We start from the raw sequence: 15,966 nt of genomic DNA, 5'->3' as shown, positions 1-15,966 counted from the left end.
TTATTAAGGGGATATGAAGAAGCAGTCATTTGTTCTTCATTTGGAAGAGGATATCCAAATGTGCACACAATCACCAGACTCTCAACATAAATAACGTTTATTTTCAGTCCTCATGCACACCTAACGTATGGGCCAGCAGCTAGAATACCTGCTACTTGTGTTTTTTTTACATATTTCACATTTCATATTTTTCAGTAGTATGTCATTAACAAAGTATGTCCTGTGGCACAGTGAGATGATCTATATCCTTGTAAAATAAATTGTAGCATAGATGCTGAGAAACTACTTAACCCTAGAATGCAATGAGAGTGTTTAACTCTTGTGACTGACATGTGAAAGAAAAATTGTTCCTGATATTCTCTGTTTACAGTTATAGAGAAAACAATGTATACCAGAGAGGAAGCATTATCCCCGGTGCAAGAATCATGCCACTGGTAAAGCTACCACATCAGGAATAGCAGTTTTAATTAGAATGACTCTATGTTGAAGATTTAGCCAACATATTGAGTTAATTGGAGATGGAATATGAATACTCTCTTCACAATTTTCAAGTACTGCATGCATCCCAAATTCCTGTAATTGTGTCAAGCATGAAAAACAAGCAGTGTGACTCTAGATTTATACTTTTAGCAGAAACAGGAAGCTTCACTTTGTATTTTTGCCTTAATTGATCTTACTCCATAATAGCTTATGAAGTCAATGTTCTTCTGTTACAATTTTTTACTCGAATAATTGGAAACTAAACATCTTATGGGTTGCAGTCCTTATTGGCCTAATGAAAAGAGCATATAAGGAAAATTGAATTTATTACCTGATTTTTATAAGACCACACTCTGATTTCCAGAGTATTGCAGTATACCAGAGCCCCAGAAATTATCATTCCCTATTCAAGTTGAATATTTGCCCTACTTAGTAACCTGTGATACAAGAGATCTGGTTTTAGAAATGATTCAGGAATGATTCAGGGCTGAGAATTTGATAGGACAGCTTTCTTTTCATGATGACTTCAACCAGGCCTTTATTGCCAGACCTATGTCTTTTGTTTGTTTGTTTGTCTTTGTTTTGTATTGTGTTTTTTGTTTTGTTTTGTTTTGTTTTGTTGATACAACTTAAATAGGACCTCAAGGCACTGGTCATGTATTTGTCAAGGGGCATGATCTGATTAGTAAACCGTAAAATTTCTACAGTTTAAACATTTGTAAGTAGCACATTGACCTTTCTGTGTATGACAATACCTACGTTCACTGTGACTCTGATGGCTAATAGTTGCTATTGGGCCTCAGTATAGAGGGCAATTATATCTTCATTGAAGTCAGAGCTGAACTGATTTCACACCGATTTTTACTCTGATGTCCCTATCCTATAGTCAACTGCCAATACATTACTCGGAGATACTAGCATTCTTTTTACCAATGCATTTAATGCTTTTTCCTCCAATAAAAAAATGAGCAAATACTTGATAGTCTCTTGGAAAATTGTCCTTCTCTTAGAATATTTTTAATAAGCTCCTCTGGGGCATGATGGGCATAAGAATTGACTTCAGAGGGGCGGGAAAGCAAAAGTTCATGCTTTAGATTATTTTGAATCAATTCTAGTCATCCCACTTATCTACCTTTCAGTTCTGAAGTTCCCATGCCTCTCCAATCATGGTTCTTCATAACTTTAACATAACAGATCTGAAAGGAATTTAAATTCAATCTTGAGGTCAAAGTTTGTTTTGAAACCCTACAGCTGCAAGAGGTAAAATATTTATTTAGTGCAGTCTTTGAAAGTCTCACATTCATTCTGTACTTTGAATGGGTAGGAATTGGGGTGCTTTAAGCAATCCATTTCTATTAGTAGGAAACTCAGCCAAAGTCTTTGAATTTTTCATGCTCTTCATTCAATTATATGCAGGCATATGGTTCCAAATGTCATTTCTGCAACACACATTTCATTCTAGGTGGGCAGAGGTGGAATTTCTGTTGTCAAAATTCCACTCTTAATACTAGTATAGGTTTATAAAGGTTTTTGTCCCAGTCAGTAGGAAACAAACCACATATGCTCTCAATTTTCTTTAGAAGCTTTTACCAAATCACTTCTGGTATCGGTACCTGTATAAGCCCAGATTCTTCAATGTAAGTAAGACAAACAGGTTCTAGCTCACTTAATCAGATAAATTCAGGGATTTTGGATGACACATTCAAAATTGGATAAAGGGATTCTGGATGGCACATCAAATCACCAAGAGGAGTAGGGAAACCTACCCATGTGCTACACAGGAAACAGTAACAAATTTTTCATAGGCCTGGCACAATGGCTCACGCCTGTAATCCCAACACTTTGGGAGTCTGAGGCGGGCAGATCACCCAAGCTCAGGAGTTCAAGGCCAGCCTGGCCAACATGGTGAATCCCCATCTCTACTAAAAATATAAAAAATTAGCTGAGTGTGCTGGCAAGTGCCTGTAATCCCAGCTACTTGAGAGGCTGAGGGGCGAGAGTCACTTGAATCCTGGGGGTGGAGGTTGTAGTGAGCTGAAATCACTGCCACTGGACTCCAGCCTGAGTATCAGAGTGAGACTCCTTCTAATCAAAAAAAAAAAAAAAAAAAAAAGCATAAGACGTACTTAGTGAGATCAACACTGCTAACTACAATGAACACCATATTGAACTAACCAACTAACCACTGTCATTACTGCTATAAACATTATCTCCTGGAAAAGTTTCTCTAGGCACCCTCTTTATCTTTGCATTAACAAGTTAAGATCAAAATCTGGGTGATACACCTGTTACTTCTAGTTTAAATGATACACCCACTCCCTCTGTAGCTGCAAGGGCACTAGGACAGTGAGGACCTGGGTTTTCCAGCTTCTAAGAGATAAGGCCCTATTTGAGTAATTTCTCAGACAGTTGAATGGGGTCATAAACAGGGCAATCCAATGAGGAACAGATTAATTGACTTGATGTATTGAAATGCTTTAATATAAAACATGATGCATCTTTCAGAGAAAAATAAAATAGTGAGAAAGGGCATATCTTATTTCTAGGAAGCTACTAAGGAATTAGAATCTGTTTCTGATTTATACCCTCATGTACCCATCGCTTTGTTGTCTCATAAAATTGGCCAGTTCACAAGTTATTGAACAGGCTTGCCATTTACTTTATGCAGCATTATAGTATTTTGTCAATTTCAGTGTAAACTCTATACCCACTGCTTATAGAATGATTTGAATAGACTTACAATGATGTGTGACCACTCAAAGTCGTATCAGTGATTTACTGTAGATGTTGGGAAATTTTGAAACCAATACAAATCATTGAAATAGCCCCTTAGAAATGTTAGGAGAAAAGAAGTTTGCAAAAATAAAAATCAACCAATTCTAGTAAGGGTTATAGCGTTGATCAAAGTTTGTGTATTAGCAGTGCTCCCTGGAGGAGCAGATATCGTTTTAACGCTTGGTAACTTTCTGCTATTCAGGACACTGATTGCCTGGAATTTCTCTGTCTCAATTTTTCTTGCCATGAGTCTTTCTTCTCGCTCACATTCCCACTTCATATCGTGCCAATTTTGTATCTTACTGACTCAAAGTCAGTATTTGTATAGTGTCAAGGTTTTTGATTAACTTATTTGCTAGAATTTTTGTGTTTTTTTGCCACTGAAAATCAGAAGACAGAGGAACTCATATTCCAGGAAAATGTGGTTCTCAAGGAACAAGAAATAGCTTTATTAGAGGGTGTTGTGGTTGGGCAATAACATTGAAAACGTAATTTCATATTTATTTGTCAGCTTTGGAGTTAGTACTTAGTATTGAGTCTAAACCAACTGTAGACTAAACAACAACAAAACACACACACACACACACACAACAAATAAAAACCCAGCCAATGAAACAGAGCATACTTGCTATGTGTTCATGTATAGAAAGGCCCAAAGTTTTGCATTTAGTGTAAGAAAGTAATCTTTTTTTTTTTTTAGTTTATTGCTTACAAAAAGTTTGTTACTAGATTTTGTTATGAGCACATATTATTTTCCAAGAAATCCTATGTTCACAAATATAAGTAGAAGAAATGAGTTTAAAGTCATTGGATTGGTAATATAAAATCAGAAGTGATCTTTTTTTTTTCTGTGTAAAAACAAATGTTTGCATGGATTCTTTATATATATGTCGGACATACGTTTTTGTCCTATTTTCTATTTCTCCTTTTATTTTATGTGCCCTGTGGACATCCTTTTTTAATATATATATATTATGTATTTTTGTTAGCTATTATGTATCCTTCATTTTTGTTAGATATTATGTATTTTTCTATTGTTGTGAAACTGTTGCTATGCTTTCATAATAAATTTATCATCTATATTGCATTGTCATTTCTACTGAAATACTTTAATTATACCAATATGTACATTGATTTTAAAACACACGCACATAAAATGTGAGCCAGTAGAGTTTTAGCACATGTTAACAAGTAATTAAATAGTGTCATTTTATTTAAATGTCTGAGGCCAGGCACTGTAGGTCATACCTGAAATCCCAGTGTTTTGGGCTGGCGAGATGGGAGGATTGCTTGAGCCTGTGCAATGTGATAAGACCCCATGTCTACCAAAAAAAAAAAAAAAAAAAAAAAGATAAAATATTAGCCAGGCATGTAATCCTACCTGCTGGAGCAGACGAGACCGGAGAATTGCTTGAGCCCAAGAGTTCAAGGTTACAATGAGCTATGATCATGCCACTCTACTTCAGCCTGGGCAATAGAGTGAAACCTTGTCTCTAAAAAATAACAAATAAAAAATCAATGTCTGAAACATAAGATATGTACTTGGCGTATTGATAATTCTGTAGTATTGTGCTTATATTTTATATGTATTCACAATAGTAATATAAATTGTAATATGATTAGCACAATAATATTAATTAATAACAATCACAAAAGCAAGTACAAGTTTCCTCTTTCAATCCTCCCAATTCATAGTCCTACTTAAAAATGGCAGCAACTTCTGTTTTGAATTATTTTAGTTGATTTCTAACTCAAGAATTTATTTCCAAATAATGAAAAACTGATTAATGTTTTACATAATTCAGGAAGTAAATTATATACCCTCAAAACTCTAGAAAATTTAGAATGCTTTATAATATCCTTGAAAATATATTCTAAAGCCGTTCTGTATAGAGGTTCTGAACATTTGAAAGTACACAATCAAATGCATTTGTCAAAGTATTTTTATGTTTATTAGTAAGGGTAAAAATTCCAGTCAGGATGTATATATCTGAGTCTGATTCTTTAACATCCCTAAACTTTTCACTTCCCTATTCTCATCTGTTTAATTCAATTGCAAAGCATGGAAATAAAGCCAAAGATATACACACATAAGATAACTGTGTATTATAGTAGTGTTAATAAAACTTTTTGCCAACAGAGTTATGAAACCAAGTATTACCTGTGTTTTGCATATAAAATTGCTCCAATAAAATTTGCATGAAGGATTACTGGGATAAATAATTGAATTAATATTTATAATTATTAGTTTCAAAATTAGCTAATTAGGTATCAAGTGTTAACTAGATTTTCTATTGACAGAAAAAGGATAAAAGCACAACAAATCTTGTTTAATTATTTTCAAAATTACTCAATTTTAATGGAGAAGTAGTAGTAGTCCAGAGAGTTAACATCATGCCTCTTTATTCATCTATAATTTATTAGAAAGTTGTCACCTAGTCTGGTTCTATTTACCTCCACAGAATTCATTAATATAATACATTTCCCTATGTATTATTATTTGCTTCATGTGAAAAGTTTTAAGAAGACTGTGACTGACTATAAATTCCTGCCAGCTTAGATGATGTTTATTCCCATTATTATTGTTTTTGCAGTTTGTTCTTTCTCGATCGTCCTCAAAATTATGCTATGAAAAGTACTCACTTGATACATACTTGACACAGAGATATTTGTGGAATAAAATCTAATTACTGGGATTTTAGATTTGTTTCTTCTGGGTAATTTTACATGGTATTAAATTGTTTTATTTTACAGACATATTTATGTATCCCCAAAAGTATGGCTATTGTGTATTTTCCACTTTAAAAGCAAACAATACTTTATTTTCTACATAGCTTTGGAAATTACTATAAGGTAAAATGTTATCTGGCATCCCTAACAATTGTGGTTTATTTCTGTAGTTACATATATTGTTGATTTATATTATAATTCTAATGCATCATTCAAATTTTATTTCTGTATTCTATAATTATAAATTTTACTAATTGCCAACAATGAAAGAAAAGATATCCACAGGAATATTTCTGGGGGTCTTCTAAGTAGAGTGAATTTCAGATACTGAAGATGTTATTTTAAAATCTGAAAATACTGCACATCATTAGTTATTTTTTAAAATAAAAAGGTTTATACATACTTGTCATAGATTGAAACATCTGTATGTTCTGTACACAACAGGTGTTCAGTAAATGTTTTGGGTGACAGTAGTGACTCTTAATGACTTCATAATGAAGTAATTATTCAAGTGTCATGTTAAAACCCTATTTCTTAGGAATTACATATTGGCAATTTTCAGCTGGCATACATTGTTATATTCACTTTAGTTCAGTTAAAAATATATTTTAAAATATTCCTTATCTTCAATAAAATGTACAAATTTAAAACCCTTCCCAATACTGTTATAACAAACAATGAACATAATTAAAATATGTATATCTACAATACAATAAGAATTTTCAAAACTATTTAAGTAAAAGATGACAATGAAATGAGTAATTAGTTTTGAAAGTAGTGGCATCTGCTATGTGAATAATCCAAGAAATGCTTTCCAATTTCCATGCATTAACTCTTTGTTCAAAAGAGGGAATTTCACAAAAGACACAAATGGGACCAAATAAAATATAGGATACTATCAAATTGGAATTATAGGCCAGGAGGAGTGGCTCACTCCTGTAATCCCAGCACTTTGGGAGGCAGAGATGGGTGGATCACCTGAGGTCAGAAGTTCAAGATCAGCCTGACCCACACGGTGAAACCCCGTCTCTACTAAAAAATTACAAAAAAATTAGCTGGGCATGGTGGCATGCACCTGTAATCACAGCTACTCAGGAGACTGAGGCAGGAGAATTGCCTGAACCCAGGAGGTGAAGGTTGCAGTGAGCCGAGATGGCATCATTGAACTCCAGCCTGGATAACAAGCAAAACTCTGTCTCAAAAAAAAAAAAAAAAAGAAAAAGAAAAAGAAAAAAAGCATCTGTTATTTACACTCTGCTTACTTAAAAAATGGTTTGAAGCATATTGGACAGATATATCCTATACAATGTTCTCTCTCTCTTTTTTTTTTCTATAAAAGGTACTGTTACTTTGCTTTAGTTTTCCTTCTTTTTTCAGAAAAAAGTCTATTCCTTCAATGCCCAAAAGATGCCAGAACTCTGTACTTATTTGATCTAGGAAAAGTAAACCCAATGTTCATGAATATAATTCACTGTGAATTGTTAAAAAGTTGCATTTCCCAGCATTTATATTTCATAAAAGGGAAATCATACAATATATTTTTCCTTTTGTGTCTGGCTTATTTGGCTGAGTGTAATATCTTAAAGGTCCATCATGCTGTAGCGTGTGTCAGAACTTTATTCATTTTTATGGCTGGATAATATTCTATTGTGTGTGTATAACACATTTTGTACATGCTAATATTTGTTGATTAACAATCTGGTTGTTTCCACCTTTGGACAATTATTTCAACTATCTTTTGTGTCCAAATATTTGTTATATATTCTTGATTATTATTTATTTTAGTGTAGCATAAACTTTTATTCCTAATGTTGGTTAAACCACATATTTGAAAAAGACAGCACAATTATTGACTCAAAAACAGAAAACAATATTTCAGCTTTAAATTATTTTTGATTTTTTTTAGCATGTACTCATGTTTTAAATGGTTAGAACAAATTAGAATATAGTCACTTACAAAGAGGGTTAAAAATAAGATCAGTTATAATTAGGGTGCATAGTTGAATATTATAATTTTATATTTAAAATCAAAATTTTACATTTAAAAAGGTTTTTGCTTTTCTTTAAAAACTAGTAAAATTATTTAGTAGCAATTTTATATATTTTCTGAGTTAATAAAAATTTCTGAAAAGTTTTTTAAATACACAAAGGATTATTAATACCAATGCCAAAAATGAAAGTCAGATTAATGATGACTATGTATTGAGGAAAGTTCACTGAAAAACCATTAAAAGAAGCACACAGAAAAATTAAGTTGAACTTAAACTTTCTGTCCCAACCGTTTGCTTTAGCACAAAGTATTTTAGTTTTCTTCTTTCATGAAAGTTCTATTTTAAAGGGAACAACAAAGAAGATAATTCTAAAGCATCTAAAAACCCATCTTCTATTAATTAGCTACTCACAAATGATGCACTGTATTTATTTGTTCTTAATTTGACATATATGTGTATATGTATTTGTTCTTAATATTGATGTATTATATGTGTTTGCAAAAAAACAGAAAATAGTTGTTTCATAATTAAAGTGTTGAATTTTGACATTTTTCAGATGAATTCAAGTTATTTATGAAAAGGCTACCTATGAATTATTTCCTCAACACATCTACTATAATGCATTTGTGGACAATGGATTCTAATTTTCAGCGCCGTTATGAACAACTGGAGATCAGCATGAAACAACTTTTCCTAAAGGCACAGAAAATTGTACACAAGCTTTTCAGCCTTAGCAAGAGGTGTCATAAACAACCCCTCATCAGCCTGCCAAGACAAAGGTAAGACATTTGTGGCAATGTAAGCAATTAAGTTTACTGTTGAGAAAGTGAGTTCTATTTATTTTTCTGAATGCAGGTGTGTTAATATACAAATCATGATTTAATATACATTATTAGAGATAATTTGAAAACAATATATTGTCTCAAATAATAAATTATAGTTATTTTTCAAAGTAACCATACAATGAGAAAAATATATACTAGCACTTTTTTTTTCTTTTCTTATCCAAATGAAGAAATCATTCTAATTTGTTGTGTGTTGTAGCCAACTAATAACTGCATTACAGTGAGCAGAAAAACACAAAGTCCTATGGTTACATTGTGAGCCTAGTAAATAAACAGGATAATAAATTGAAATTCCTCAATATATAATTTTCAAATAAAATAATTCAAGATATATTTTCTATAACCAGTGTATAGAAAACTATAAACCTAATTCTACAAAAACTTCTGAAAATTACTATGAAAGCTTCTAAAATTTAATAGGAATGATGACAGACAATTAAATTATTTATGTCTGAACTGACTTGGGGAAGCAGTGTTTGAATTTCCTACTTTAGGATGTACTGACCAGTAAGTGTAATAAAAAGTTGTATTTATCTATTTGAGGTCAGTTTGAAAACGAAAAGCTACGGCAAAATATAGGACAGTATCACAAGAAATATACATTTGTACCAGTGTCTCTTACATAAAATGCTTGAATTTCGACTAGGTACTTAAATCATTAAGATGAGAAATCTGTAATTATAGATTTCTTTTGCTGGAAAAAAAAAAAAAAACCTGAAGGTTAGTACATAATTTTAAACATTCATTTAAAAATAACACATTGGATTTGTGTTTGCTTGTTTGTTTGTTTGTTTAGAATTTATTGGTGTCTAGTATACAAAAAAAAAAAAAACTGTCCAAACATCGTAACAATCTAAGGTGAGGTCCTTTTCATTGCCTCAAAAAGGAATGTATTACCAGTTAACAGTTACTCCTCATAAACCCTCACCCAGTCCAAGGCTGTTTATCTCTATAAATTTGTCTAGTCTACTATTTGTCTCTGTAGATTTGTCTATTTTGGACATTATCTGTAAATGGGATCATACAATATATGGCCTTTTGTGACTAGCTTCTTTCACTTAACAAACTGCTTTCAGGTTCTTCCATGTTGTAGCATCAGTAGTATGGGTATACCACATATTGGTTTCTTGTTCATCACGTGATGAAAATTTGAGTTGTTGTACTTCTAAGCTATTATGAATAATGCTTCTATGAACATTCATGTACACTTTTTCCTGTGGACATATGTTTCAATTTTCTGGGGCATATACCAAAGTGGAGAAATGCTGAGTCATGAGATAACTATATTTAACATTTTGAGAAGCTGCCAGACAGTTTTTCACAGTGGCTGCACCATTTTATATTTTCACCAGTCATAAATAACAGCTCTAGTCTCTCCACATTATCTTCAACATTTGTGATTTTGTGTCATTTTGGTTATAGCCATCGAAGTGAGTATGAAATAGTATATTTTGGTTTTGATTTAAATTTCCCTGATGACTGACAATGTTCAACATCTTTTCATGTGCTTTGAACATCTTTTCATATTCATTGTATATCTTTTATGGAAAAATGTCTATTCAAATCCTTCACAGATTTCAATATTTTTTTTGAAAGTGAGCATTGAGTTGTAAGAGGACTTCATGGCCAGGCGCGGTGGCTCACGCCCGTAATCCCAGCACTTTGGGAGGCCGAGGCGTGCAGATCACGAGGTCAGGAAATCGAGACCATCCTGGCTAACACAGTGAAATCTCGTCTCTACTAAAAATACAAAAAATTAGCCAGGCGTGGTGGTGGGCGCCTGTAGCCCCAGCTACTCGGGAGGCTGAGGCAGAAGAATGGTGTGAACCTGGGAGGCAGAGCTTGCAGTGAGGCAAAATCGCACCAGTGCACTCCAGCCTGGGTGACAGAGGGAGACTCTGTCTCAAAAAAAAGGAAGAAAAAAAAAAAAAGAGGACTTCATATGTTCTGACTGCAAGTTCCTTATCAGTTGTATGATATACAAATAATTACTTCTGTTCTTTAAGCTGTCTTTTCAGTTTCCTAGGCAGTCTTTTCTCTTCTATTCTCTCTCTCTCTCTCTCTTTCTCTCTCTCTCTCTCTTTGTCTTTCAATCTCTCTCTCTCCCCCTCTTTGTGGTCAGTTTAGCTAAAAGTTTTTCAACTTCATTTTTATTTTTCACTAACTTTTATTTTTCTTGATCGTCCTTTTTTTGTTTTTATTTCATTTTTCATACCAATTCTATTATTTTTTCCCTCTTTGATGTGTGTTTAATGTCATTTTCTTTTTCTGGTTTCTTGGAATAAAAACTTAAGTTATTAATTTGAGAATTTTCACCTTTTGGGAATAAAAAATTCTTTTTAATTTTTCAACTTTTATTTTAGATTCAGGTGGTAAATGTACATGATTGTTTTATAGATATATTGCATGATACTGAGGTTTGAGGTATGATTGATCCTGTCACCCACGTAATGAGCATAGTACTCAGTGGTTTTCAATAACTGGCCCCCTCACTTTCTCTCCACTCTAATAGTCTCTAGTGTCTACTTTAGTATGTTTATGTCCATAAGTACCTAATGTTTAGTTCCTGTATTTAATCCATTTTTATGCTGAAGATAAAGACATATCTGAGACTGGGAAGAAAAAGAGGTTTAATGGAATTACAGTTCCACATGGCTGGTGGAGGCCTCACAATCATGGCAGATGACAAGGAGGAGCAAGTCACATCTTACATGAGTGGCAGCAGGCAAAGAGAGAGAACTTGTGCAGGGAAATTCCCATTTTTAAAACTATCAAATCTCGTGAGACTTATTCACTATCACAAGAACAGAATGGGGAAGACATGTCCCATGATTCAGTTACCTCCCACAGGGTCCCTTCCACAACACGTGGTAATTCAAGATGAGATTTGGGTGGGAACACAGCCATACCATATCAGTTCCCACTGTGAATAAGTACATACATTAATTAGCTTTCTTCTCTTGTGTTAACTCACTTAGAATAATGGCCTCAAGCTGCATTCATGTTACTGCAAAGGACATTTTATTTTTTATGGCTATGTAGTATTCTATGGTATGTATGTACCACATGTTTTTTTATTCAGTCCACCATTGTTGGAAACATAGGTTGATTCCCTGTTATTGCTTTCATCTTTTTAAATACAAGCATTCACATCAATAAAGCTTCCTCTAAGCACTGCTATAATTTATTATTTTATGCATCTCATATGTTTTCTTATTTCCTCCACAAATAAGATATTTAGTATGTCTTTTGGTGTACTCCCAGGGAACATTCCATGACAGGGAAATGTGGCTGGGTGAAGATCTCGTTATTTGATTACAATGAGCCTTATGCCTTATATATGTAGGTTAAAAGCAATTTGAAAACCATGAAATAGGTTATTTTACCCAAAATAGAAAGTGCAAGAAGATGAGGTGAGTTAGGAAGCAAATCGATGAGTGTGGTTAATAAAGACATTGACTTTAGGGTTTTTAACTAGTATGTCTCGAGCTGGATATGTATGTGTGAAACTCAGGGAAGATTTGGACAATCTCAGGGAATCCAGTCTTAAGGAATGGAAATCATTGGTTTATAGGAATCCATGAAATCTGAATCCAGCTGACATTTGAACAACAGGGGTTTGAACTGCCTGGCTCCAGTAACATGCAGATTTATCCCAATCAAAAAGGTTTTCACACAACCTTTTCCATCACCAAATTCCTCATCCTCAACCTGGTGAATGAAAAATGTAGTATTTATGGAATGTGAAACTCATGATAAAGAGGGCTGACTTTGTATCCTCAGATTCTGCAAGGCTTACTGTGGGACTTGAGTGTATATATATATACATATATACATATGACAGAATTATGTGTATATATATATATATATATATATATATATATGGCAGAATTCCTGGAATCAATTATCCTGGGATACCAAGGGAAGACTGTATTATCAGAAAGTGCAGATATATGTGAGGTGAGTGAAGAAACAGAAACTGCAATTGAGCAGACAGTGGAGTAAAATGTATCATGGAAACAAAGTTAATTTCTAGTAAAGATAAATAAATTATAAGTTGACATACAAAAATGCTATAAAAGTTCAAGATCTGTAATGAAATTGTGGGAAGCTGACATCCCAGTTCAAATTGGGAGTGTCCAACATAAATAAGTAGAATAAAATAGAGGTGTATTATTTGGATTATAATTCAATATAGTGTAGATAAATCTTTGTTTTCCAAAACTTCTAAATTAATCAAATATTGCCACAGAGTTTTCTTGACTTTCTTTTTTTAATTTAGCATAATTCCTAAGTTGACTCTTAGTCACCACACACAAAAAAACAATGCAGACTTCTTGCTAGATAAATTTGCTTACTGAAGTTTGATATTTTCCATCCCCATTTTTCTTTTATTGCCAATGTAGCATTTTGTTTCTATTTCTCTTTTTTTTTCCATTTTAAAAGAATAATATGAAATGACATCAGGAAAACAAAATAAAATATGTATGGGATTCTAGGAGGGTAGAATATGGCAGAGTGTAAAATGGACATTGGGTATTTGTAAGTTATGTTTTCAGAAATTTTTGAAGAGGAGGTAGATAAGCCATACCAGTAATTCACTTTCATTACAAATTATACTTTTTCTTGCCTTTATGGAATTGTTCTCAGTCATTCCCTTGAACTTTTCTCACCCTAAGAACAGTAGTTCAATTTATGATATTCTAAAATCTTGAAAAATAAGCAAAAACAAACAAGACTTTCAAACTACATCTCCACCAATAAGAAATTTTCACATTTCCTATATAATGACAGGTAGATTAAAGTTACTCTGTGTAATGTATAGTTCTTCCTTTTCAATAAAGCTTGACATTCAGATTAATCTCACCATTTTTCCTCTGAGGAATTCATGTGACATAAAAATCCTTTTTCTTGAGTAAACTCTAAAACCTGTGACAATTTGGTTTTCTTGAGGCAGTCAACTTTTGCTGCTATTCTAAAACTGCAGATATGTAACAATGACTTACTAATTTCATCACAAGATAGTGATTACAGCAATTGTATTGTCTGCTTCCATACTGCTGTAAAGAACAACCTGAGACTCGGTAAATTTCTAAAGAAAGAGGCTTAATTGACTCACAGTTCTTCATGGCTGGGGAGACTGCAGGAAACTTACAATCATGAAATAAGGCAAAGGGGAAACAAGGCACGTCTTACATGGCAACAGGGGAGACAGAGAGAAAGAAAACTAGGGGGGATGTGCTATACTTTTAAACCATCAGATCTTGTGAGAACTTATTCACTCAGGAGAACAGCACAGGGGAACCTGCCCCCATGAATCATTTACCTCCCACTAGGCTCCTCCCTAGTGTGGGGATTGTAATTAGAGGTGAGATTTGGGTAGGGGCACAGAGTCAAATTATGTCAGCAATTATTGAAAATTATCATAGTATAATTCCTAAAATGTAACTCAGCTATACTATGTTGTGCTGCCATTCACAGAGCAGCAAGGATCCATAGAAATATTACATTTAATGAAGTGTTGGTAAAGGTTTAGCAACCAAATCTTTAGGAAAAAAGAAAGCTTTGACGAACAATATTTAACAATTTTTGTTCACTACCACAGGCAATGTCAGTCTACCAATGTGAAGTCACTGAACACAGAGTTGTGAATAGAAGTACACACTCAGATCTTCTGAATCAGGACACACAGACTGCAGCAAGCAATTAAAACAATTGAATATATTATTATTATGAAGCTATTCATTTTTTGTTAATGAGATCAAGTGAGATGTAATGGAATATTTTAAGGCCACAGGGAAGAATGAGTTGAAGTCTACCTATTCATTATATGAGAGCTATGTCATGCACTCCTATATATGCTCTTTCAACTTAGATATGAAAATCTTCTAAATGCTGACATATATCAGTAGGCAATAACAAAAGAACTTATTTTTCATATCATCACTGGACTCATGAGAAAAGCCTTTGCATTTTAGGAAGCTGTCAGTCTTCTAGTGGCATATACAAGTTTTCCAAGTCTGTATTGTTCACTTGAATGCTTTATTGTTATCATTGCCATTAAATAAATCCGTTGTTTGTCCTGAAGCGACAGCTTCATCTTTTTAAGTTTTGATAACAGATCCACCAAGTGTCCAAGTCTGAATAACCATCATTTTTCTGTCAAACTATATCAAGTAAAAATGATTCGCCATGAAAAAAGTGGCTACATCAGCTTGCAACTGAAATAATTGCAAAAGTTATTTTCCTCAAATCAACTATTGTAGTGCTGTCTGCAGCATAAGTCCTTTATTCATGTGTCTTGTTTTGACATGCAGGTTTATACTGAAGATTAAGATGCAGTAAACTTTCTTTTACTTCAACATGAACATTCTTGAAGACATTTCTTTCTGTTTTATAAGTATGTATCAGTAAAGAATATATGCCCACTAGGAGAGCAGTTTGGTGCCATTACTTGGTTTGTACTAAGCCTTCAACAGTAGTTTACTCTCCATTGCCTTAGAACTGTCAGTGCAAGTGTCAAAACAATGCAACAGAAAAATGTCTTTTTTATTTCCATGAAAATAGTTTTGACTTTGTGCATCTTCTGATAGGATCTTGCACTCTTTTCCCACCTTCCTCCCACGTATGCCCAGGGTTATGTGGATCACTCTTTAGGATAGAGAATGCCTGAAATCAATTTCTTCTCCACGTAAGTAGCTAATAGACACAAGACAAACACTTCTTCCTTTACATCTTCTCTTCCTTTACTAGTACAACCCTGAGTTTCATCTGAGTGTATGCTGCATCACACCCATAGACCTTCCTTGCACTTAAGGTGAATATATGTATATAAATGGGTGGAATGCATGAAACTTCTAAATTGGTTCTTAAGGGAAGAAGAATGTGTGTCATTTTCCTTCTCTCTTTCCCCTAGCTAAGATGAAAATGTGATGACTAGTACTAAAAATCATAACATGAAGAAATTTGTGAAGAATTATAGAATCCAGCATCTTTGAGGCCACCATATAAGTCATGGATTGTTTATGTTGTACTGTTATTTGAGAGGAAAAAAATTCCATCTTGTCTAAGTTACTGTTATTTGAGTTATATTACTAGAGCCAAACTTGTATCCCAACAAATAAAAGTACCTTACAAAATGACTT

The 15,966-nt window shown here is 33.4% G+C and overlaps 1 protein-coding gene across 1 annotated transcript in view; it reads left to right on the top strand.

The window, feature by feature from the left end:
• Nucleotides 1-15,966, top strand: part of BRINP3 (BMP/retinoic acid inducible neural specific 3) — a 388,006-nt gene that overhangs the window by 315,284 nt on the left and 56,756 nt on the right. Inside the window, exon 7 of the mRNA XM_033197383.1 lies at nt 8,533-8,755. Coding sequence (XP_033053274.1) covers nt 8,533-8,755 — 223 coding nt within the window. The remainder of the gene's footprint in view (nt 1-8,532; nt 8,756-15,966) is intronic.

Source organism: Trachypithecus francoisi, unplaced genomic scaffold (genome assembly GCF_009764315.1).
Source record: "Trachypithecus francoisi isolate TF-2019V2 unplaced genomic scaffold, Tfra_2.0 Lachesis_group5, whole genome shotgun sequence".
NCBI classification, from domain to species: Eukaryota; Metazoa; Chordata; class Mammalia; order Primates; family Cercopithecidae; genus Trachypithecus; species Trachypithecus francoisi.
This window is presented reverse-complemented; position numbering and strand designations above follow the sequence as displayed.